This window comes from Pseudoliparis swirei, chromosome 7 (genome assembly GCF_029220125.1).
Source record: "Pseudoliparis swirei isolate HS2019 ecotype Mariana Trench chromosome 7, NWPU_hadal_v1, whole genome shotgun sequence".
Taxonomy (NCBI): domain Eukaryota; kingdom Metazoa; phylum Chordata; class Actinopteri; order Perciformes; family Liparidae; genus Pseudoliparis; species Pseudoliparis swirei.
The window spans coordinates 29,644,206-29,667,502 of record NC_079394.1 but is presented as its reverse complement, the minus strand read 5'-3'; the positions used below and the strand labels follow the sequence as shown (position 1 = coordinate 29,667,502).

The 23,297-nt window shown below is 45.5% G+C and overlaps 2 protein-coding genes across 2 annotated transcripts in view; both read right to left on the bottom strand.

The window, feature by feature from the left end:
- The window catches only part of apba1a (amyloid beta (A4) precursor protein-binding, family A, member 1a), a 30,700-nt gene extending 20,948 nt beyond the window's left edge, over window positions 1-9,752 (bottom strand). Inside the window, exon 1 of the mRNA XM_056418358.1 lies at window positions 9,664-9,752. The gene's annotated coding sequence lies outside the window, so the exon portion shown is untranslated. The remainder of the gene's footprint in view (window positions 1-9,663) is intronic.
- Window positions 9,753-11,781: 2,029 nt separating this feature from the next.
- ptar1 (protein prenyltransferase alpha subunit repeat containing 1) lies at window positions 11,782-22,841 on the bottom strand. Its single transcript, XM_056419031.1, has 7 exons — window positions 22,756-22,841; window positions 20,869-21,038; window positions 19,101-19,167; window positions 18,856-18,960; window positions 17,879-18,083; window positions 16,331-16,662; window positions 11,782-15,633 (listed from the first exon to the last, which is right to left on the bottom strand). The coding sequence occupies exons 1-7, from the start codon at window positions 22,839-22,841 to the stop codon at window positions 15,261-15,263; spliced, it is 1,338 nt and encodes a 445-aa protein (XP_056275006.1). The 3' UTR covers window positions 11,782-15,260.
- Window positions 22,842-23,297: the final 456 nt, after the last annotated feature.

Below are 23,297 nucleotides of genomic sequence, written 5' to 3'. Positions count from 1 at the left end.
ATTAAATCCCAAGACCAATCGTCATCCACACCTCTCACAGAGACCTCGTGTCAAATTAGTCTGAACGGTCATCAAACTACGGACTCACATTCCTCAACATCCAAAGTGGTGTGGGAGGTGAGGAGGGCGAGAGTGTCTCGAATACGGTTCTGATTCGAGGAGATTAGTCAGGAGGAAGTCAACAAAAACACAGCGACCACGAGTCGGCCGGAGCGTGATGACCCTCATCTGATCGGCTTCCTTTTCATTTCATGTGCAGGCGCTGCATCTTTCTCCCTTTACACTGAACGAGCAGCTCGACCGCTGAGGGGAGAACCGGCCGACGGAGGCTTTACAGGAAATACCGGAGACGTGGGGGAGGAGATCAGAGCTGGAAACAACCCCGTGATGTTTGTGCTGATTGTCGTGGCGCATGGAGACGAGGCTCGGAGAAAAGCCACTGATTGAAATGTTTGCGCTCCTGTAAATAAATGATGCGAATGGGAGTGGCAGTGGAGTGCAGGAGCACTGGCGCACAGTATCAACAGGATTGAAGGCATCTGCATCGCACAGGGTTTACCTCGGGGTGGGAGCCGTAATCAATCAAGAGTCTCTAGTCCAGAAAGAAGGGCCCTCATTGGCTTACCACCAGCAAACACATCCAATTGAGTTCCTTAGAACTGTATTACAGACGAGGAATTGTTCCTCTTTTGCGTCGCACGCTTCGGTAAGACGACCCGACTTCATTCCGTTGGTGAGCACCGGAGCACCCCAGGGACGTGTGCTCGGGCCCCTTCCTGTTCACGCTGTACACTCACGACCGCTTAACCCTCGACACAGAGAACCAAAACACGGTCGTCAGACATCTCCATCCGGATGGAAGAAAAGCTCAAAAAGAACAGCTGATGTAAGCATACCGACTGGAATACGAAGTGGCGTGGGATGTCAACGGAAAGCCGGCCAGACCGTCATCAGTACCCGTGAATTGTTGACAAGAGGCGTCTGCGCAGAGCCCGAAGGATATTAAAGACGAGCCCCTCGGCATCCACAACCTGTTTGACCTGCTGCCCTCTGGCAGGAGGAACAGAACGAGACCAGCAGACCGCCGCATGTGGGAAATGCACGACTTTAGTGGGCGGACTCGGCTTCCATCGGACTTCATTAAAAAGGTCCACCTGACAAACACGTCGTTATTAATCAGAGGCAGAGTGTTCCACAGGGAAAGTGTCCGTTTGTGTTCATCCCATTCTCCTCAACACATCCACGGACTGATCAGCTGAATAAAGTAAATAAATTGCCTTGATATTAACAATGCATGTCTCCGAGTTCATTAAACATGAGACCATAAAACATTGAAAATGCAAAATAGGGCACGAGACGTCTGAATGTCTCCACAGCATTTTCAACTCCCCTCCTTCTTCTCCCCCCACGGAGTTCGTTTGGAAGTGTGTGATTTACACACTCACTTCCATCGGAGCCGTGGGGGGCGGAGCAGTGAGTGTAATAATCACCCGCACAGTGCAGCCGGCTGACAGCCGGGAAATACGCTGATTAGAGTTCCTGCCCAATTCCAGCTCAGTCTCTGTTTCAATACTATTTGGTTTTCCGTATATTTAGTAACAACTAATTCCATTCATCCATCATGTTAAGAGCATTAGTGGAAATGATGTTATGTTAGTATTAATAGAGGAAATAGCCAGACGGGAGCGTCTGCTATTACCCAACAACAATTGGCCAATCAAAGTACTTCCTCACTTCTCAATAATGCAAAAATCCCACAATCCAATATTACCATAATTCAGACCTGACCTCGTAGGGGAGCGTTCCCCGCAATAGTCTGACACACTCTGAGGTATTAGAGCACAGGTGTCAAACACAAGGCCCGCGGGCCAAATCCGGCCGGCCGCATCATTTTATGCGGCCCTTGACGGCTTGAAAGACATGTAATCCCTTTTCTGAAAGAAATTGAAGAACAATTTCCCGTGCTTTTATTTTGAAGGTTTCAAATTAAATGGATTCATGTTGTAATATTAGAGACATTTTCTTATGTACAATATTTCTACACTCAAATAAACAATAATCAAATGCAAAGAGAGTTATTTAACAATATGTTCGAGGAGTTTATAAAGTGTTTCCGGCCCTTTAAGAGGGCGGCCATGATGCTGATGCGGCCCACGGTGAACATGAGTTTGACACCCCTGTATTAGAGGGATAATTTACAACTCAATATAGTTTGACAGGCGTCATTGTGCCAACTCACTGCACGTCGTGTGTCTTCTATTGGTGTTTCACCCCGCTTCCCTTTTTCAGGTGCGCTCCCTTACTGGAGAAACATTCCCACAACAGAATTCTGAACATTGGATAAATCCAGGTTGCAAATGATTGCTGCATGTTGTTGATGTGTTGGAAACAAAGGTGTGTACAAAGAGATCTCTTTGTATCACGCAATAAAACAGATAACAGTCAACAGCATTATTATATTTGACGCCATGTTTTAAGGGAACAACCCCTGCGTAAAAACATCGGAATATAGATTGGAATTAAACTGTTGGCGTCTGCACGATGCGCCCCGATGGAGGAGCCTTCTGCAAACTGCTGCATGTCAACGTTTCTAGGCCGAAAACATAATCCATATCCCAACACACACAATGTCAATGGTTGAAGTCTGAAAGAAAACAAATGGTCCGTGTTAAAATAATAATGCAACAGCGTAAGCGACGCCAAGAGGCGGGACACGAGCAGCTGGTCTCCTGGGCCAACGCCTCAAGATGTCACTCTCTCTGCCCGAGAGCAACGGAAAGATCACATCACATCAATATTACATCATTATCATGAGAAAAACATCCATATTCAAAGTCGCTGTGATTTAAGATATTGACGTATTCTATTGCTTTTTAGTCATCTGATTTTCTTTTTCTTTGTATGAATGAAGTTGATTTGCATAACATATATCTTATCCTTCGACTGCACTGTGCATCTGACTGCACTATTTTTTACTTTGTTGTACTATTTTTAACTGTTGGTTTCACGATGTTTTGTATGTTTTTGTATGTATTGTATTTTGTCCTTTCTGTGGACCCCAGGAAGATTAGCGGTCGCTAAGGCGTCAGCTAATGGGGATCCAATAAATAAACAATAAACAATAAGATATGATTACATTATTTTTCTTTCCTTCTTTTGTTGTGTAGCTGTTTTCATTTTATGTTTGTAATTTTGTAAAATGTTTTAATATTATATAGGCGGAGGCTTCAGATAATCCCGGTTGGCTTTTTGTCTCTTCCTGCACCGACATCGAGATAAATCTCTGTTGTGATTTTAATTTATGGTATAAAAACAACGTATATTCATTACGCCGACGTATCGACGACGCCGTGACATCGTTATCGTCCCCGAGGTGAGATGCATCCTTCACCACACACACAACGCTGACCACAGCAGACCACTCGCCTCCGTCAGGTGGGTTTCCGTGTTTCGATGAAGTGGAAGTGAACGGCTCGTCTGATCGGGCTGCGCTTTCAATCCATCCAAGAAAGAAAGAAAGACAGAATAATAAAAAGCCTTCGTCTCGGCGCGTCTCATACGCTCATTCACGACGGAGCGTTTTCAGAAAGGTGAACCCTCAAATGCTCAAGGAGGCAGAAATGTACATCATCCAATGGATTCAGCCGGTTACCCCCCCCCCCCCCCACACACACACACACCCCCCATGTGTTAGCCAAAGAGTATGGGGAATCAAGTCTCACACACACACACACACACACACACACACACACACACACACACACACACACACACACACACACACACACCCCATGTGTTAGCCAAAGAGTATGGGGAATCAAGTCTCACACACTCACACACACACACACACACACACACACACACACCCCATGTGTAATCAAGTCTCACACACACACACACACACACACACACACACACATGTGTTAGCCAAAGAGTATGGGGAATCAAGTCTCACACACTCACACACACACACACACACACACACACACACCAGCGCTGTCCCGAGCCAACAGAGATGCCATTTGCCGTGACGAGGGGCTCCTTTTTTCCCCAGGTCTGCCAACATGTCCGCTTTATTTGATCCTCCCTTAAAGCCGGAGGATCTCGATGGCGGTGTGATATGACGGTTGTATAGAAGTCTAAGCTTCATGTGTTAAACTTGAGTTCTCTCTCCTGACCACCAGGGGGCGACTCCTCTGGTTGTATAGAAGTCTATGCTGCATGTGTTGAAGCTGCATTCTCTCTCCTGACCACCAGGGGGCGACTCCTCTGGTTGTATAGAAGTCTATGCTTCATGTGTTGAAGCTGCATTCTCTGTACAGACCACCAGGGGGTGACTCTTCTGGTTGTATAGAAGTCTATGCTTCATGTGTTTAAGCTGCATTCTCTGTACAGACCACCAGGGGGTGACTCTTCTGGTTGTATAGAAGTCTATGCTTCATGTGTTGAAGCTGCATTCTCTGTACAGACCACCAGGGGGTGACTCTTCTGGTTGTATAGAAGTCTATGCTTCATGTGTTGAAGCTGCATTCTCTGTACTGACCACTAGGGGGCGACTCCTCTGGTTGTATAGAAGTCTATGCTTCATGTGTTGAAGCTGCATTCTCTGTACTGACCACTAGGGGGCGACTCCTCTGGTTGTACACGCCGTCTGAAGGTACACACGGAGGGTTGCCGGGCAACGGCTTCAAAGTGAGAATAGCTGATCCATCTTGAAAAGGTCAGTTCAAAGAGCGCCCGGGCCCACGTCGCCATTTCCGTATCGCCATATCACATTTGAAAGGATGCGCTTTTTAGAAATCCCAACTTCAATTTGTACACACGTGTCACTGACAACACACACACACACACACACGGTGAAAATAAATTCTAAATGAGACCAAATAAATGCATTCACATTCTTTTCAACAATATTTCCACTCAGAATAACAAACAGCCTTTCATATTCATGAGCCTCGCTGCACGGCCTCGTCTCATTGGCCGACGGGCGACAGTGAATGCTGCTGGATGAATGGTCCATTCAGAGAGGAGCCACGGGGGGGGGGTAACAATGGGGCGTAGCATCAAATTAGAGCGTCGTTACTTGAATAATAAAGCTGCTGTGAGGCTGCTTGGATTTTGTTGATCACTTTCTTATTTACCGCCGGTCTCCCCCTCGTCAGCGGCTCCTCCGGCGGGTTCACAAACTTCTTCTTGTGAGCGAGAATTGGTTTGCTGTCACTTACATTATTATATTCGTTTAGTAATAGAAACATAAAACAAATACAAAAATGTCATAAACATAAACATATATATACACATACACCCACGAACACACACACATACATACTTACATATACACACATACATATATATATATATATATATACACTACCGTTCAAAAGTTTGGGATCACCCAGACAATTTCGTGTTTTCCATGAAAACTCACACTTTTATTTATCAAATGAGTTGCAAAATGTATCGAAAATATAGTCAAGACATTGACAAGGTTAGAAATAATGATTTGTATTTGAAGTATTAATTTTTTTCTTCAAACTTTGCTTTCGTCAAAGAATGCTCCTCTTGCAGCAATGACAGCATTGCAGACCTTTGGCATTCTAGCTGTTAATTTGTTGAGGTAATCTGTTGAAATGTCACCCCACGCTTCCTGAAGCACCTGCCACAAGTTGGATTGGCTTGATGGGCACTTCTTGCGGACCATACGGTCAAGCTGCTCCCACAACAGCTCAATGGTTGAGATCTGGTGACTGGCCACTCCATTACAGACAGCAAGCTGCCTGCTTCTTCCCTCAATAGTTCTTGCACAATGTGGAGGTGTGCTTTGGGTCATTGTCCTGTTGGAGGAGGACATTGGCTCCAATCAAGCGCTGCCCACAGGGTATGGCATGGCGTTGCAAAATGGAGTGATAGCCTTCCTTATTTAAAATCCCTTTTACCTGGTACCTCCCACTTTAGCAGCACCAAAGCAGCCCCAGACCGTCACATGACCTCCACCATGCTTGACAGATGGTGTCAGCCACTCTTCCAGCATCTTTTCACCTGTTCTGCGTCTCACAAATGTTCTTCTGTGTGATCCAAACACCTCAAACTTGGATTCATCTGTCCAGAACACCTTTTTCCAATCTTCCTCTGTCCAATGCCTGTGTTCTTTTGCCCATACCAATCTTTTCTTTTCATTGGCCAGTCTCAGATATGGCTTTTTCTTTGCCACTCTGCCTAGAAGGCCAGCATCCCGAGTCTCCTCTTCACTGTCGACGTTGACACTGGCGTTTTGCGGGTACCATTTAAAGAAGCTGCCAGTTGAGGACCTGTGAGGCGTCTATTTCTCAAACTAGAGACTCTAATGTCCTTGTCTTCTTGCTGAGTTGTGCACCGGGGCCTCCCACTTCTCTTTCTGCTCTGGTTAGAGCCCGTTTGTGCTGTTCTCTGAAGGGAGTAGTACACACTGCTGTAGGACATTTTCAGTTTCTTTGCAATTTCTCGCATGGAATAGCCTTCATTTCTAAGAACAAGAATAGACTGGCGAGTTTCACATGAAACTTCTTTTTTTCTGGCCATTTTGAGAGTCTTATCGAACCCACAAATGTGATGCTCCAGATAATCAACTAGCTCAAAGGAAGGCCAGTTTTATAGCTTCTCTCATCAGCAAAACAGTTTTCAGCTGTGCTAACATAATTGCACAAGGGTTTTCAAGGGTTTTCTAATCATCCATTAGTCTTCTAAGGCGATTAGCAAACACAATGTACCATCAGAACACTGGAGTGATAGTTGATGGAAATGGGCCTCTATACACCTCTGGAGATATTTCATTAGAAACCAGATGTTTCCACCTAGAATAGTCATTTACCACATTAACAATGTATAGTGTATTTCTGATTGATTTAATGTTATCTTCATTGAAAAAAACAAAGCTTATCTTTGAAAAATAAGGACATTTCTAAGTGATCCCAAACTTTTGAACGGTAGTGTATATATATATACATAATAAAAATTTAAAAAAGACAACACACACACAAACATACATATATATACACAAATATACACATACATATATATACACAATAAAAAAACACAAAAAGACAACACACACAAACATACATATATATACACAAATATACACATACATACGCATACATACACACATACATACATAACCCCCCCCACCCCAAAAAAACACAATTAAAAAAAACAAATTTACAAGTGCATCATTTACTTTGAGCTCACCTCATTGGCCGTAATCCTGGCTGTTGACCCCCCCTCGACCCCGCCCCCCTAAAACAGGCCTAATGGCGCCCCCGGCCTCCGTGGTTTTACAGGTACATGCGATTAATTGCCGGCGCTATAAATAACGGGCGGCGTGCGAAGCGACAGCTGTTCCGGTTCCTGAAACCTCGCAGATGTGACTCCCATCTGTAAGATTGCATCTCTTCTTCTCCTCTTCTCCTCTTCTTGACTTCATCTCTTCTTCGAGCGTCCGTGTGCAGGCGGCTCGTCTGGTGCCGTTCCCGCGTCCATTCACAAAGCTTTCAACCCCCCCCCACACCCACACACACACACACGCGCACACACACACACACACACACACACACACACACACACATTGATTGAGCCTTCCCATCTGATTACGGAAGACGTTATGGCAGCGGACATTTGTTACGGATTCTACAGATGACACTCAAAGACTCAGGAGGCCACGAGACCAGGACTCAAAGACTCAGGAGGCCACGAGACCAGGACGCAAAGACTCAGGAGGCCACAAGACCAGGACTCAAAGACTCAGGAGGCCACAAGACCAGGACTCAAAGACTCAGGAGGCCACGAGACCAGGACTCAAAGACTCAGGAGGCCACGAGACCAGGACGCAAAGACTCAGGAGGCCACAAGACCAGGACTCAAAGACTCAGGAGGCCACAAGACCAGGACTCAAAGACTCAGGAGGCCACGAGACCAGGACTCAAAGACTCAGGAGGCCACAAGACCAGGACTCAAAGACTCAGGAGGCCACAAGACCAGGACTCAAAGACTCAGGAGGCCACACGACCAGGACTCAAAGACTCAGGAGGACCCGGACCCTGAAGCTGAAGCAGGCGGCCTTGGTCGGTGACAGAGGTCCATCCCGGCTGATGGGGGGTACTGGTACTGCTGGACCGGCACCGAGGGTCCAGGTCCAGACAGAGGCCCGCTACACAACAAGAGCCACACACTCATGACCCACCAGCTTCCTCGTCGGAGCCTCTGAACCCGCGATAACCAATCCAGCGCCGGTATCGGCCTCTCAGATAGCGAGGTCGTCCGGCAGCGACAGCTTTCCCCAAACCGACGGGTTACCCTCCCAACTCTTCTTCACTCGCTTGATTTTCCTTTCTTTCGCCCCGCTGGTGCCGAGCCTGCCGGCCGCCATGAGTCAGACCCAGACGCCGCCACGCCCCTCGAGCCGCCGAGACGACGGAGCCCGACAATGCGTCCTCACTCCCAACGCCCGGACCTTCTGACCCTCTGACGTCGGTTCTGGACGGTCCACTTCAAAGTGACAGTCGTCACAGGAAGTCGGTTCAGGCGACGACATCGCCGAGAGTTTTAGGACGAGGTTAACGGGACGTTTTTTTCCCCGTGAACATTTTTTTCTTCTATTTTTTGGGAGTTGTTCCTGATCCGATGTGAGGTCAAAGGTCAGGGATGTCTATGTGTACAGATTGTAAAGCCCTCTGAGGCAAATTCGTAATTAGTGATATTGGGCTGTACAAAATAAACTGAATTGATTTGACACCATTGGGGGGTGGGGGGGGGAGAGCAGGCAGGCAGCTTCACCGGACCATGTGTTAGACCCACACACAACACACTACGTCTCTGATGGCTGGTTTACAGGCCACGCAAACACACACACACACACACACACAGACAGAGACAGACACACACACACACACACACACACAGAGAGACACACACGCACACACAGACAGAGACACACGCACACACACACAGAGACACACACACACATACATTTTTTAGACATACATCTAAAAAATAAAATAAACTATGAACATATATATTGATTTTATTTGTTTTAACTTAATGACACATTCGTGGACTGCATCCTAACGGGAGTTGGACCGAGGCAGCACATGGACTGCCCGGTTGCCCTGTTGCACGACGGGCTGCAGCATCCCACACCGACTGCACAACACCAACCTGCAGCACCAACAACAACATCAACACCAACAACAACAACAACAGCAGCAGCAGCAGCAGCAGCCGCCTCTGCAGAGCACCGGGATGAGGCCGGTCCGCGGTGGAGACCGGGCTGACCGCCGGGACTCGGCACCTGCCAACAACAGGGCCTCTCACGGGCCAACCCGGTGCGCGGTCCCGCCCCGACCGGCACACAGCCCCGCTGCGGTCTCCACAACCGGCACGGCGTTCACCTCCATCTGAATCCCCCGAGCCGGTTCCCTCCCCCGGTAGCCACTCCTCAAACAGGCAACACACGGAGCCGCGACACAATACGCCGCCGCCGCCCCCCAGCGCGCGCGCGCTTGTCCTCCCTCCCGGTTCACATCGCAGCCGCTACGGAGCCGTTTCCCTCCCGCTCCGCGTGCCCCGCGCCGCCGGCGAGGCGGCGGACAGCGAGCCGGTGCTCCGAGTGGCGCTCGGCGGAGGACTCACCGGCCTGGGCTGGAGGTCCGCTCCGCCGCTGACACACCGTCCTCCATCTTCCCTGTAGCGGCTGCCGTCTGTCCGTGTGTGCACGCGCGCGCGGGCGCGTGTGCGTATGTGTGCGTGTTCGCCAGCCTCCCTCCCAGCCCCTCCTCCCTCCCTCCGTCACACAAAAAGCAATTTTTTATTTTGTATTTTAATTTGGCATTATTACATGACTGTTACAAAAAGATAAGTTAGAAAAACATATTTTAGTCATTTAAATGTCACAATAAAGGCTTCCCCCCCCCCCACTTTTTACTTTATTTTTTTAATTTTAATTTTAGCATTATTATTTTTAAATGGCTTTCACACAAAGAAAATATTTAGAAAAAAAACATATTTTACTCATTTAAAGATTCAATTGCATTTTATCTGGTGATAAAACACCCCCAAAAAATATGTATAAAAATAAATTGCCCTTTGGACAGGCACGTGCACAGATAGACCCCTCGTGGTGCTCAAGCTCCTCCCCCTTTTGCCCTGGATGAGAAAAGTGCCCTTTCTGCTGGAGACACATTTTTTTCTTTATTAATACGTATTGAAGAATAAAAGATACTCTCTCTGTCATCAATTCCCCCCAAATGTGTTTGGATATCTGACGGGGCTTTTGTTTGAGTTCTTGTGAGAACTTCCCCCCGGTCCCGGCCGCGCCCCTTTATTAAATGGCATTTTTCGCTCCTATCATTTTGTAAATGAAAATAAATAGTAATTGTTAATATAAAACATGTCATGTGATGCGTTTTCAAAAGGTCGCCGTGTGGACGCCGATGATGCTGAAACGCTCGTGTAGATGTAGTCCGAGCAATGTGGTCATTTATCAATTTAAAGAAGCAGATTTAAACGAGCCATCAGTAGATTCAAGAAAAAGTCCTTACAACACGACAATAAACAAAAGTATGGGAACAGTAATTATATTATATTATATCTTCAGACAAAGACATCTGTAAATGTAATATCATGAATAATTTAAAACTATAATCTATTTTACAGGCAGATCAGGGGGTGAAAAGGGTGAGAGGGGAGGAGGATAGCGGGGGTTCTATAGGTCCTCCATTCTGACACCAAGTCAGTGATCGGGCCCTATAATACTATAATAATAGTAATATTGTGTATAATATGGTCATTCATGAACCAACTTCCTTTTTTTGTTGTTGGCGTGAACAAGTCTTCAAGTCTTGAGCTCTGCTGAGCCATGAGTCTGGTCCTGAGTCTGTTCCGGTTCCAGTCTGTTCTGCCTCTACCTGGTCATGATCTTCTATACCATACCTGCCATAAATATCATGATACAATACCATAAAAACAGTATACCATAAATACGATACTGGTATATTTATCTATAATAGTAATAAATAAAATATCTGTATGGTTCACTTTTTACCAACTTTTTCAACACTTAACAAATAGCAGTAATATTAGTATTAATACAGCAAGATATTAATGAAACTACATGGAGCCATCATAGCATTGATCATTGATGATACACTATGAGGCCGTTAGTCTCTGACCAGAGGATACAGAGTTCATCAGGAAGAGCAGCTGTAGAGTTACACAACTTTACAGACTGAACTTAAACATTTCACTTCTGGCATCTTTTTATTTTTTTATTTTTAAAGCCGAAAATTCTAACGCCTCGCTGTGGCGCTGCTGCAGACAGCTTGACATGAGAGCACGGCTGATCGCTCTTTTAATTAAGTATTGAGACTAAAAATATGCTAAATCACATCGCCTTAACCTACGGTTTGTTAGCAGCGCCACAGCAGCAGAAGTAGCGTCTAACATTCAAGCTAACCTAAACCACCAAACGCTGAAGATATCTTGACGCTGATTGGCGGCGCGACACGTTCGAGACGCTATCGCCCATCAAAGATGTTTTATTGCGAAGAGCAACACTTCACATTTTCTCCGTGTCCCACTCAATCTCATAAACGTACCCCAAAACAAAAACTCTTCGGATCTACACGATTCACGTAAGTCACCTATTTTGGTTTCAAAACGGCGAATTTCGCCGAAAGGTGAGGGATTCTCATGCCTGATTTTAGCAACACTTTGCCCTTAAAGAACCGCACAATTAAAACTAGGAAGACGTTCCTTTATCCCAGGTGAGCTTTATTTCCTTGGTAAGCATATGACAAACACTGAAAGTGCAGATAAAAGACTTTACCGATATAAATAAACAGAAAATCAATGAGATGCTAGGGATTATTCGCGGAGGACATTCCCTCCGCTGAAGTAAACTCGAGAATAAATTAGAAGAAGAACAAAAAACAGAAGCTACAATATTCTTTTTAAAAGCTTGTTGAACCTCTTGGAAACAAACATTTCTGCATAGATAGTCTTGTATTCAAAGTTTGTGTTCTAGGTCTGCAAGGTTGTTAAAATCCCCCCCCCCCCATACAGTTCTGATACTCGCCCGTTCCCGATAGACAAACCCAAAGAATACGTGGCTCAAAAAGATTCAGGATTATCTTTGACCACGTCCACAGTGATTCTGAGGTGATGAAGCGTCATAACTCGTGGAACGTCGTAGATCCTCAGAGGACGACGTGCTAACGGCTACATGGAAGCACACGGACAGTGTGATGGGTCATGGAGGACAGCAAGCCTGTGCACAGGGGCCACCAGAACCGTCACCTCGTGGTCAAGGAAGCAGCCAATGAGGCGACCCGATCGTACCTCTATATACAGCTGTGATGGCGCCCCAAACTTCATCAAGGGCCCGCCGACGGGACGCCAATGGAAGGCTAACTGGACACCAATGGGACGCCAATGGGAGGCTAACTGGACGCCAACGGGACCCAAATGGAAGGCCAACTGGACACCAATGGGACCCCAATGGAAGGCCAACTGGACTCGAATGGAAGGCCAATGGGACCCCAATGGAACCCCAATGGAAGGCCAATGGAACCCCAATGGAAGGCCAACTGGACTCGAATGGAAGGCCAATGGGACCCCAATGGAAGGCCAACGGGACCCCAATGGAACCCCAATGGAAGACCAATGGAACCCCAATGGAAGGCCAATGGAACCCCAATGGAAGGCCAACAGGACCCCAATGGAAGGCCAACGGGACCCCAATGGAAGGCCAACGGGACCCCAATGGAAGGCCAACGGGACCCCAATGGAAGGCCAACGGGATGCCAACGGGACCCCAATGGAAGGCCAACGGGACCCCAATGGAAGGCCAATGGGACCCCATTGGAAGGCCAACTGAACCCCAATGGGACCCCAATGGAAGGCCAACGGGACCCCAATGGAAGGCCAACGGGACCCCAATGGAAGGCCAACTGGACCCCAATGGGACCCCAATGGAAGGCCATGGTAGTAATGGCTCATGTTTCCATGGCTACACTGATACGTCGCGTGCGTCCTCTCGCGCGCTGTTGGCGACATCCATCGTCTAAAACTGAACTAAATGGAACTACGACAAACTCTCAACTTCTTAAATTCAGAAACTTCGCAGCACAATTTTAAACCAAATTCAGAAATTGCCTCTGCCGTTCACCACCGTACACGTTTTCTTTTCAGAAATAAGGTTGCGACTCGCAAAGGGGGAGGGGCTTCACCTCTTGTTTGAAGGGACGGACTGTGCAGCTTCAGCATGTCACAACTTCTTCCAAAGAGCGTTCTATCAATCGTTCCTCAGCAAAAGAAAAGAAAAGCACGATGTAGACATGGACCTTCTAAACAGAAAGAAGTCAGAACATCGACTGCCTGGCACCAAACGGTCCAAAGTGCCGCTCAGTTCTCGGCTAACGGGTGAAGTAGAAACGGCGGCTGCGTAGCACCAGTGAATGACTCCGCCCTTCAAAGTCCACCATCAGCACCCTGAGTTCGTGCTTCAGGGTTAGCGGAAGGTAAGTCAGCAGGGTTTTGACCTTTGACCTGTTGTTTAGCCGACGACTAGTTTGGTTTTTTGGCTTTCGGTTGCAAGCTCCTGGCAATGAGCGACACAGTCGGGACTCGCTGGTTGACCGGTGGAGACCCGAGCCTTTAGAAACGTGAGCGCCTTCAGACATTTAAAGGAACAGGAGTCTGGCTGAAGACCTGCCGCTGCAGCCCGACTGCATTTGAAACACATTCATCAAAAAGGTTTGGAATGTGAAGTGATGTGATGGTTTTTTTGAATGAGAAATATTTTATCAAAGCATTAAAGGGGAATAATAACCCACAATGTCTTTTAACAATGTCCAAAAATATGAATAAACATGAACAACTCTCCAAAATCCAAGAAACTAGAGCGCTAGAAGTCATCAAGTCCAAAATCTGAGAGACAGTGAGAGTAAATTTAATGGATTGATATTTCCTATCGACAATCTTCGGAGCTTTAAATGGAACAGGATCGTCACTCGATTACTTTCTGGTTTAAATAAATAAATAATATATTTTTTACATTCAATACAAAAACATATTTATTGCCATCAATAGAGACAAACCTGTTCGGGCCAATGGTAGCTAGCTAATGTTCCCTCGGACACAAAAGATATATATATAATCACAAAATCTATTTAAAAAATATATATATCACAAAATATATCATAAAAAAAAAAAAAAAGATTATTTGTGATATATTTTGTTCCGTTTATATATATATATATAGATTTTGTGTCTCCAAGGGAACATTAGCTAGCTAACATTGACCCGAACAGATTTGTCTCTATTGATGGCAATTAATATGTTTAAGTATTTAATGTACCCTTTTGGCATAACGCCCCACCAGTGGTTGAGAAAAGCTGAAACTAAACTCACGAGGGTAAATAAACAAACAAACTATTCATACTTGATGACATTTAAAGTTTGGACGAGCGGCTCATGATCACAAATACTGACGGCGCTCCATGAGGACAACAGAGTGGACTTCTTCCGTTGGGTGGAGTTCCCCTTTAATGCATTCTAATAGTTTTCTATTAATTCCAAAGAGCCAATAAAATACAAGATAATGACGTAAATGGAAGTTAGCGTATTAAAACTCAACTCATCACTTGCATATTTGTATGCAACAATTTGAATCGGAATTCATTTTTTCTTCACTCCACCTAAAAACGCCCCTCCTTGTTTTTAACGCGTTTGAATTTAATTGCTTCTTCTTTTTTTGTTGCATTCGATACCAATCAATCAACTTTTAGCATCAAGAGTCAACTCTGCTCCGCAAAGTCATTGCCCCGCCCCTCCTGTGCCAGTGAGCGTCCGACATATGTGAACAGGAAGTGAGTACGACGTGGAGATGTGAAAACATTTCGTCGTTGTATAAAGCGGTGGCCCGTTGACCCCGTTGACCCCGTTCGGACCCCCGGATCAAGAGAATCTACCAACGGACCCGGTTGTGCAGATTTCCATTCTGAAGGGGGTCCGGGCTCAGACTCCAGAGGATGAAAACTGACCCCTCACTCTCCAGGACCCCCGACCTCTCTGCTCACGTCAGGAGAACGGGGGACAGGGTACCACGCTGCCCCCCGGTGGCTAAAGTCAGCACTGCATCACGAGCAGTTTAAAGTCGGCGCTACAGGAAGCTGATCCGAAATCCGGGTCTAAAGGCGACCAGCGGGGTTTAACTGTTCTCCCCCCCCTCAAGGCTGGTGGCCGATGACGGTGTCCAACCACTTCCTGTACGCCAGGGCGAAGCGTCTCTGCTCGGGGTTCGAGCAGCTGTCCAGGATCCCGCTCACGAAGCCGTGCTCGGCGGGCAGGGCGGGGGGGGCGCCGCGCTTCAGCCGCTTGCTGCCGCGCGGGTCCGGCAGGGAGGCGTCGTCCACCTCCATCGCCTCGCCCGCCCGCCTCTGTCCATTCACGCTCTCCTTCGCCGCCGCCGCCGCCACCCCCCCGCTCGGAGCGCCGGCCTCCGGCGGCCCCGGGTCGCCGTTGTCGAGGCGGTCTGGCTCGCTGCCGCGGTGCCGCTGGTGCCCCCCCCTCCAGTGGTGCCATAAGTAATAGACATGCCGCCTAGAAAAAATAACAATAGATACGTTTTAGAAATGTTCTCGGGCTCCGACACAAGGAAAGATTTCTGGCCAGAAACTGATTTAAATTTAAATTATAGTGGAAAAATCTCTTTTATTTCCAAGATTGAATCCAAAACTTTGGAGATTCTCTAAAAAAAAATGTACATAGACGTGTTCTTGTTCACAGAAATGCTTATTCCTGACTGATCATAACTTTTATAATCAGGAATCATTACAACTCATTTATCATTGTATTTGTTAGTAAGGCTCATAACACAATTATTCCCCGAGAAACATAAATAGACAATTTAAAAAAAGGGGAACATGGCTTATCTAGCATATTTATATATTATTATAATATATATATATATATAATATTTAAGTGAGTCACTTCACTCAAGTTATTTGAATTTATTAAATCAACTCAAAATCCAATCTGAATGTGTTTTGGCATCAATAATTTTGCCTCTAAGTTTCACACTGACGGACCCAGCAGGACACTTCTTGAATTATTGGATAAATCTCCTAAGGTACATTCCACCACTTCTATTGGCAGATCTGAAGAAACCCACAGCCCCTTAAACCACCAACGAAGAAGAGCAATAAAACCAGATCTCGCTGCAGCAGGAGATCTAGTTTTATTGAACAGAGCGCAAACAGACAAACACTCGACAGCATTTTGACTCCTTCCCGCTCACCTGTGACTCCACAGAGTCTCGTGGCCAGGGAAGGACTGGATGAGGTCAGAGCACAGCTCCACCTCCTGGTGGAAGAGTTGAAGGACCGCGGTGGAGCTGATCTGCTTCTCTTCCTCGTCCTCCTCTTCCTCCTCCGAGCCAGAGAGCTCGCCATTGGCCGGGTCGTGGTGTGGGGGGGAGGGGCTGCTCTGGTGCTGGGGTGAACTGGTGGTGGAAGCTGGAGTCTGGGAGATCAGCTCCTTGAGGAGGAACTGGCGGTAGTGGAAGCCGCTGTGGTCCGACACGTGCATGGAGACCCAGAGGCGCATCGAAGAGAGCTCGTCATGAAACACCTGGAGAACAGAGGACATATATATATACACAAATATATACACACACATTATTACAGCTCGTCATGAAACACCTGGAGAACAGAGGACATATATATATATATATATATATACAAATATATACACACACATTATTACAGCTCGTCATGAAACACCTGGGAGGAGAACAGAGGATAGATATATGTATATATATATATACACATACATACATATACAGGACTGTCTCAGAAAATTAGAATATTGTGATAAAGTTCTTTATTTTCTGCAATGCAATTAAAAAAACAAAAATGTCATGCATTCTGGATTCATTACAAATCAACTGAAATATTGCAAGCCTTTTATTCTTTTAATATTGCTGATTATCACAGCTTAAGAAAACTCAAATATCCTATCTCTAAATATTAGAATATCATGAAAAAGTATACTAGTAGGGTATTAAACAAATCACTTGAATTGTCTAATTAACTCGAAACACCTGCAAGGGTTTCCTGAGCCTTGACAAACACTCAGCTGTTATAAATCTTTTTTTTTTACTTGGTCTGAGGAAATATTAACATTTTATGAGATAGGATTTTAGAGTTTTCTTAAGCTGTAAGCCATAATCAGCAATATTAAAAGAATAAAAGGCTTGCAATATTTCAGTTGATTTGTAATGAATCCAGAATGCATGACATTTTTGTTTTTTTAATTGCATTACAGAAAATAAAGAACTTCATCACAATATTCTAATTTTCTGAGACAGTCCTGTATATATACACAAATATATACACACACATTATTACAGCTTGTTATGGAATGTGTGTGTGTTTGTATATATACATATATATTTATTAAATGTATTTGTGTATATATATATATATTTTATATATATATATGTAATTGTGTGTATATGTATATATATATATATTTATAAACACACACATATATATATATAATTGAATATTTTAGAACTTTCAGAGATCCCGGTTTGCCTCTTCTTTGTTTGCCGCCGACACCGATCGATGATCCTTGATCATCTGTATATTTCTCAGCGACACGACATTTCACTGGATTACATGCAAACACATTATGACAACGTGATAATCTAACTTGGCGCGATACTACTTTTCAGCGGTCGTCAGTAAAACTTTATTTCCTCCGTGTGACGACCGGCACGAGAGCACAGGCTCCCGAGCCGTTCACGAGTCGACGCAGCAGCGGCCCCCGGCTCTCGCCCTACCTTGACGTTCCCGTTGGCCATGTGCCGCAGCACCCAGACGCGGTGCGACCAGGCGTTGTAGTTGCTGGGGTAGCGGCCGGCGGCGTCGGAGCACACCTTTATCTCCTGGTGGAGCGTCCGGGCCAGGTGCTCGCCGGGCCGCGGGCTCCGGTGCTTACGGCCCGCGGTGGAGGACTGACCCAGGATCTGCTGCAGCACCCAGCGTCTGCAGGAAGGGAGGGGGGGGGGGGAGGACAACGGCTGTCAAAAGACATGTTTGTCTTCATAGCACCAGGTGGTGGCAGGAAGGTGAAGCTTGAATGAGCGCAAAGACCCCATGAGACAGGACGCTGAAGCAGAGCGGCGCTAAGCAGCTTATATTTATATTAAATCTGGTTGGATCTAGATTGGAGTAGTTGGTGTGTGTGAGAGAGAGCGAGAGAGAGAGAGAGAGAGAGAGAGAGTGAGAGAGTTCAGAATACGAATATTGTAAAAAAAAAAATGAAGGAATTTAACACAACTACTGCCTCCCCCTCCCACACCCAGGGGTGATGATGATGGGAGGAGCTTCAGGTGGAACGTCAGGTACAGGTATATATATATATAAATATTTATATATATAAAAATATATATATATATTTTGAAATATATATTTTATTAAACATTTTTTAAATATATATACATAATATATATATACACATTTATATATTTATGTATAAATATATATAAATAAATATATGCTTGATAATGCAGCATATTTTATTAGTAGATTTATATTTTGTTAGCCACCTCACTTCCTTCTTGCGCAATACCGGCTGGTAAAGAGAAAGTTTATTCATCAACCGTCCTGGCTTCAGGGCGTTAGTTGCGTGGTGTGCAGCGGTACCAAAAAGGTGCAGAAAAAGTTTGCCGTTTGAGCTAGCTCATCTTCTTTTTTTGGTTTTACTTGTATCATTTTCTTTTACTTAATTACGGGGCGGGTTGCAGCAAACTGTTACCGGTGGATCCACGTCTCGGGGCTCTTGGGGAACTTGGTGAGGGCCAGCTTGCCCAGGTAGAGGTCCTTCTCCGGGCTGAGGGCTCCGCACAGCAGCAACTCCTTCCTGCAACGACACGCGGCGCGTCAGAGCTGCGGCGCACAACCGGAGACGCCGAGCGGCGCGCTCGAGGACAACGGCCGCGAACGGCCGGCATCCACGAGCGCCAACATCTCTGTGGCCGCGGCGACCGGGCGCGCCCGTACCTGACGTTCCATGCGGTGGTGAAGTCCGGGTTCAGCAGCAACAGGGTGCAGGTGATATCCGCCAAGGCTGAGGGACACACGGCTGGTTTAATATTGTGGATGTCACATGATCACATGACACAGGAACAACAACAACAAAAACAACAGGAACAACACGTGTCACTTGCTTTCTAAGTGATCCCAAACTTTTGAACGGTAGTGTATACAGGACTGTCTCAGAAAATTAGAATATTGTGATAAAGTTCTTTATTTTCTGTAATGCAATTAAAAAAACAAAAATGTCATGCATTCTGGATTCATTACAAATCAACTGAAATATTGCAAGCCTTTTATTCTTTTAATATTGCTGATTATGGTTTACAGCTTAAGAAAACTCTAAAATCCTATCTCATACAATTTTAATATTTCCTCAGACCAAGTAAAAAAAAAGATTTATAACAGCTGAGTGTTTGTCAAGGCTCAGGAAACCCTTGCAGGTGTTTCGAGTTAATTAGACGATTCAAGTGATTTGTTTAATACCCTACTAGTATACTTTTTCATGATATTCTAATATTTAGAGATAGGATATTTGAGTTTTCTTAAGCTGTAAACCATAATCAGCAATATTAAAAGAATAAAAGGCTTGCAATATTTCAGTTGATTTGTAATGAATCCAGAATGCATGACATTTTTGTTTTTTTAATTGCATTACAGAAAATAAAGAACTTCATCACAATATTCTAATTTTCTGAGACAGTCCTGTATATATATTTTGAAATATATATTTTATAAAAATTTTTTTTTTATATATATAGATTTTATATATATACACTACCGTTCAAAAGTTTGGGATCACTTAGAAATGACTTTATTTTTCAAAGAAAAGCACTGTTTTTTCAATAAAGATAACATTAATCAGAAATACACTCTCTACATTGTTAATGTGGTAAATGACTATTCTAGGTGGAAACGTCTGGTTTCTAATGAAATATCTCCAGAGGTGTATAGAGGCCCATTTCCATCAACTATCACTCCAGTGTTCTGATGGTACATTGTGTTTGCTAATCGCCTTAGAAGACTAATGTCTGATTAGAAAACCCGTGCAATTATGTTAGCACAGCTGAAAACAGTTATGCTGGTGATATAAGCTATACAATTGGCCTTCCTTTGAGCTTGAAGTTTGTAGAACAAAATTAATACTTCAAATATTAATCATTATTTCTAACCTTGTCAATGTCTTGACTATATTTTATATTCATTTGATAAATAAGTGATTTTTCATGGAAGACACGAAATTGTCTGGGTGATCCCAAACTTTTGAACGGTAGTGTACATATAAATATATATATAAATATGTATATTAAAAAATATATATATATTTTGAAATATATATTTTATTTAAAAAAATGTAAATATATATATATTTACATTATACATATTTAAATATATATATATATGCTTAATAATACAGCATATGTTATTAGTACATTTACATTTTGTTTTAAGAATATGAATCTTCAAAGAAGCCTAACCAGTAACTAATAAAGTCAAACCAGTGTGGTTGAGCAGCCTAAACATTCTTAGATCCATTCAACAAGAATCATAAAGTTCTTCATTTCCCTCTCAAAGGGCATCAGATCGATGCATTTAACCTCAACATGTGCACTTCCTCTCCCACAGTCGTCTCACTAAATCCTGTGGACTGTCCAGACTTTCATTTTCTGAACAGTCCAACATTATGTTACAGGCGGTCGTAACGTCTGCCTGCGGCGCCGTGGCGGCGGATTACCTTCCCGGTCCAGCCAGAGCTTGCGCTGGCGGTAGAGCAGCAGCTTGTTGTGGACGGACGGCAGCAGGAACTTGACGCACCAGCTCTCCACGCCCAGCTTGTTCTCCAGCAGCACGATGGGACTGCGGTTGTAGCGCGCCTCCGGACACGGGATCACGCCGACCTCATCGCTGAGGGCGGAGCAGACGGCGGGGGGGCGGATCACGGAAGAAGTGATCTTGTAACGCGACGCGTCGCATCATCGTGAACATCCAGACATTTACGGTCCTCAGACATCCCAAGAGGCTCTGAGGTCTACGGTCAATATTCTAGATTTACCACCTTTCCCTCGCAGTCGTTATGGAGGAGATCCAGAGGCTCGAGGTCCTGAATGAGGCTCATGCTTTGGGCCCCGACTCCACAGAGCATCCATTACACCAACAAGAGGGACACTGAGCTCCATCTCCTCTCTCCTTAAGGACGCTTAGGATACACTGAGCACCTCTCTCCTCTCCTCTCTCCTTATGGACGCTTAGGATACACTGAGCTCCTCTCTCCTCTCCTCTCTCCTTATGGAGGCTTAGGATACACTGAGCACCTCTCCTCTCCTCTCTCCTTATGGACGCTTAGGATACACTGAGCACCTCTCTCCTCTCCTCTCTCCTTATGGACGCTTAGGATACACTGAGCACCTCTCCTCTCCTTATGGAGGCTTAGGATACACTGAGCACCTCTCTCTCTCCTCTCTCCTTATGGACGCTTAGGATACACTGAGCTCCTCTCTCCTTATGGACGCTTAGGATACACTGAGCACCTCTCTCCTCTCCTCTCTCCTTATGGACGCTTAGGATACACTGAGCTCCTCTCTCCTCTCCTCTCTCCTTATGGACGCTTAGGATACACTGAGCTCCTCTCTCCTCTCCTCTCTCCTTATGGACGTTTAGGATACACTGAGCTCCTCTCTCCTCTCCTCTCTCCTTATGGACGTTTAGGATACACTGAGCTCCTCTCTCTCTCCTCTCTCCTTATGGACGCTTAGGATACACTGAGCTCCTCTCTCCTCTCTCCTTATGGACGCTTAGGATACACTGAGCTCCTCTCTCCTCTCCTCTCTCCTTATGGATGACTTCATCTCTCCATCACACATTATTAACTCTGCTTCCTCCCCAGAGTCTTTGTGACTTCACGTCTCATCGGGTCATTGGACCTGGCCGGGTCGGATGCCTCCTGTCATGGTCCTGCTGATGTGTAATTTGTGATATTGGGCGATATAAAATGAATTGAATTGAACCTCCGATCCTCTGGTTCAGGAGGACGCCTCTGCTCTGCCACTGAGCCCTCCTGAATTAAACTGAATGTATATATATGTATGTGTCCTTAATTACATAACCAAGAGTGTGTTGACAGTGAAGTCTCACTGGAAACACACAGCCGTGACGTCAGCTGGGCGAAAGCCTCAAGATGCGTTCACGGACCCCGACAGCCGGACGTCGCTGGCCCTCTCCCGAGGGCCTGAAGCAGCAGGAGGACCCGCCTGAGAGGACGACGTGTCGTTCACAGGGCGATGAATGCCTGCATTAAGGCGCTGGTGCTCGTGGAACGAGCCGCGTGTAGCTTCACGTCGTCCCGCGAGCTGACAAACAGTTTCACTGTATTTAGGTTTTTAACACGGAAATACAACCCGCGAGTGAGCGACTATAAACCGTTTCCTCTGGCTTTAAAGGCGCATAAACAAGACGCACGAGCCGGGCCGGCTAGCTAAACTGTCAACTTTCCCCGGACCGCTGTGCCTCCAGGTTATAGTCCGAGCCCACGCCGCTGAAAGGCTGCTTCAGAGCCGCCGGCGGCTGCGGGTCTCCCCGCGTGAGACGGACTCCTCTCCAGTCTGTCGCGGCCGACGATACTCACATGTTGGGGTTCTTCTTGAAGGCGTTGGTGATGTCTTTGACAACTCTCTGGACCAAGACGTCCACCTCCTCCTCCGACTCCGCCATCTTTTTTGGCACCCAGTGACGTAACGCGGACCAAAAAGTGTTTCCGGGTACAAAAAAACAATACTACGGAAGCCCGGAAAGACCTTTGGCAAAGTCATCGCGAAGGGTGATTTAACTATTTTGAAACGCGGCTGTTTTGCTATGGAATATTTATGTGTCAATAATATATATACACTACCGTTCAAAAGTTTGGGATCACTTTGAAATGACTTTATTTTTCAAAGAAAAGCACTGTTTTTTCAAGAAAGATAACATTAAATTAATCAGAAATACACTCTCTACATTGTTAATGTGGTAAATGACTATTCTAGGTGAAACGTCTGGTTTCTCATGAAATATCTCCAGAGGTGTATAGAGGCCCATTTCCATCAACTATCACTCCAGTGTTCTGATGGTACATTGTGTTTGCTAATCGCCTTAGAAGACCAATGTCTGATTAGAAAACCCGTGCAATTA

Bases quoted from the DNA above. Each gene is read 5' to 3' on its own strand.
- ptar1 (XM_056419031.1), bottom strand. From the start codon at position 22,841: ATGGCGGAGTCGGAGGAGGAGGTGGACGTCTTGGTCCAGAGAGTTGTC. The intron at 21,039-22,755 runs GTGAGTATCGTC...CTCCGCCCTCAG, and splicing joins TTCAAGAAGAACCCCAACAT to CGATGAGGTCGGCGTGATCC. The intron at 15,634-16,330 runs GTGAGCGGGAAG...TATTTTTTCTAG, and splicing joins GAGACTCTGTGGAGTCACAG to GCGGCATGTCTATTACTTAT.